Source organism: Macrobrachium nipponense, chromosome 16, assembly GCF_015104395.2.
Source record: "Macrobrachium nipponense isolate FS-2020 chromosome 16, ASM1510439v2, whole genome shotgun sequence".
Taxonomy (NCBI): domain Eukaryota; kingdom Metazoa; phylum Arthropoda; class Malacostraca; order Decapoda; family Palaemonidae; genus Macrobrachium; species Macrobrachium nipponense.
The window spans coordinates 6,679,702-6,681,873 of NC_087209.1; the positions used below are offsets into that span (position 1 = coordinate 6,679,702).

Below are 2,172 nucleotides of genomic sequence, written 5' to 3' on the forward strand. Positions count from 1 at the left end.
CCCGGTGATACCCCACCTGAGAAGGTCTGCAAGACTAGTCAACGCCCCGCCGTATGAGTCACCTTCCCGGGAAAAACCAATAAAAACTCGACCTACCGGAGAAGTGCTCTGACCGTACTGGAGAGCTCGCAACACCACGATAAAAGGAGAAGGACTCGCCACTGGAATTTTTGTGAGTAGCCTGCATAATGCAGCAAACATCTCCATGCCTAAGAAAACTTTTACCACTAACCAAAACCCCCCACAAGGACAGCTGGTACTACAACACAAGAATAAAGGAAATGAACTCAAGAGTAAATAGGACAAGAAAACTCTTCAGACGCAATCCCACTGATGAGATGCATGCTCTCCTAAGAGAAGTTATAAACCATGCACACAAACTGCCAAAGAAGTGAAGCAAGAAACCTGGCTTAAATGGTGCTCACAGACCACCCGACTTACTCCCATTGCAAAAATGTTCAAATGGTTCAACAAAATATCAGGAAAATCCAAGATAAACACAAACCCAACACCATCCTGACCCTCAAGCTGAAGCAAACAGACTTGCACAGCATTTGCCGACAGGACCAAATCGGCACACCTACCACAAACCACAAGAGAAAGGCAAGTGGCACTAGACCCAGGGAGATGGAGAGTCATTAACACGGCCTGCAACATCCCTGATGATACAGACACTCCATTCACACTAAAGGAACTGGGCAAAGCCCTTCAAAAGGGAACAGACACAGCCCCTGGAGCAGACATGATCACATATAGCATGCTGAAGAACATGGGAACGGCAGCCAAAACAGTTCATCTCCATATAATCAATAGAACATACACAGAACGCAGTAGACCCACACAATGGAACCAACAAAAATACACAGCCGATTCCCAAGCCCAAAGAACCCAACTCCTACAGACCCATCTCTCTCATCAGTTGCACAGAGAAGGACTGCAGAGAGAATGGTGCTAAACAGATTGCTATGGAAAACAGGACCTCTACACCATCGCCTATATGCCTACAAAGAGGGCATAGGCACACAAGAATGCCTAGCAGATGTCATGTCCACAATCAACGAAAGGAAAGCAATAGTAGTTTTTCTGGACTTAGAAAAAGCTTATGAGCTAGCCAGTGCAGCTGCCATCCTTGAAGCCTTGGCTGACAAGGCGGTAAAGGGCAACCTTTTAGCATGGGCCAAAGGATACACGCAAAACAGACAGGCTAGAGTCACCTTCCAAGGAGCAAGCTCGGACTTTCTCAGTCTAGAGAATGGAACACCTCAAGGAGGCATACTCAGCCCCTTCCTTTTCAATGTTTTAATGGAAAAATTAGCCACAACCACCCTACCCAATGGAGTTGAAATATTCATTTATGCAGATGATGTCTGCCTAGTCAGCTAAGCCAGACAGACAAACCAGATTCTTCACCAAGGAACATGCAGAGGTGCAATAATACAAATTGAAAATAAATGCAAAGACCTAGGTCTAAAAATCAACACTGCAAAGACAAAAGCAATGGCCATCAAACACAGTCTAGACCCAAATGAAATACAGCTCATGGGTGAACCCATTGAATGGGTAGACAATTTTGTGTACCTAGGAGTTAACATAAACAAGCAACTCTCCCCACGCAAAGAACTTGAAATACTCAAGCAAAAAGTCAAATGCAGACACAATGCCATGAGGAGGATCACCTCTCTACAACAGGGAGCAGTATATCACGCCCTCAGAACCTTCTACATACAAACAATAAGGTCAACGGTTGAGTATGCCGCACCTGTTCTCACCAGTCTCTCAAGCACAGAGCAAAAGAGCCTTGAAGTAATTCAAAACAATGCCCTGAGACTCATCACAGGTGCTCCAATGTGGACTAACTTATGCATTCTGAGACATGAAACAAAACTACAGTCTCTGACATACAGAATAGACAGAGAAACACGTCCATCCTGCTAAAAACCTTAAAAAATGAAAGGAACTGTCCACTAAAAAGAGAGATCAAAAAGTGCATTGATCTCCACGAAGATCTAGACCCACCCAAGACATACTCTGGCAACCTTTTAGAAACACTGAGAAGAGTAGGCATGCAAAAGCATGCTGCTGACATCAGAGAAGACTCTCCTCTTGCTGAGTATGTAGAACCAGCACCCTGGAAATCAGAACTCTTCAATATCAACTACACAGTCCTACCGG

General features: G+C 44.8%; 1 protein-coding gene across 1 annotated transcript; it reads left to right on the forward strand.

Annotated features, from left to right (window-relative positions):
- The first annotated feature begins 843 nt into the window (after window positions 1–843).
- Window positions 844–1,383, forward strand: LOC135195253 (uncharacterized). The gene has a single exon (XM_064221515.1). The coding sequence runs from the start codon at window positions 844–846 to the stop codon at window positions 1,381–1,383; it is 540 nt and encodes a 179-aa protein (XP_064077585.1).
- The last annotated feature ends 789 nt before the right edge of the window (window positions 1,384–2,172 follow it).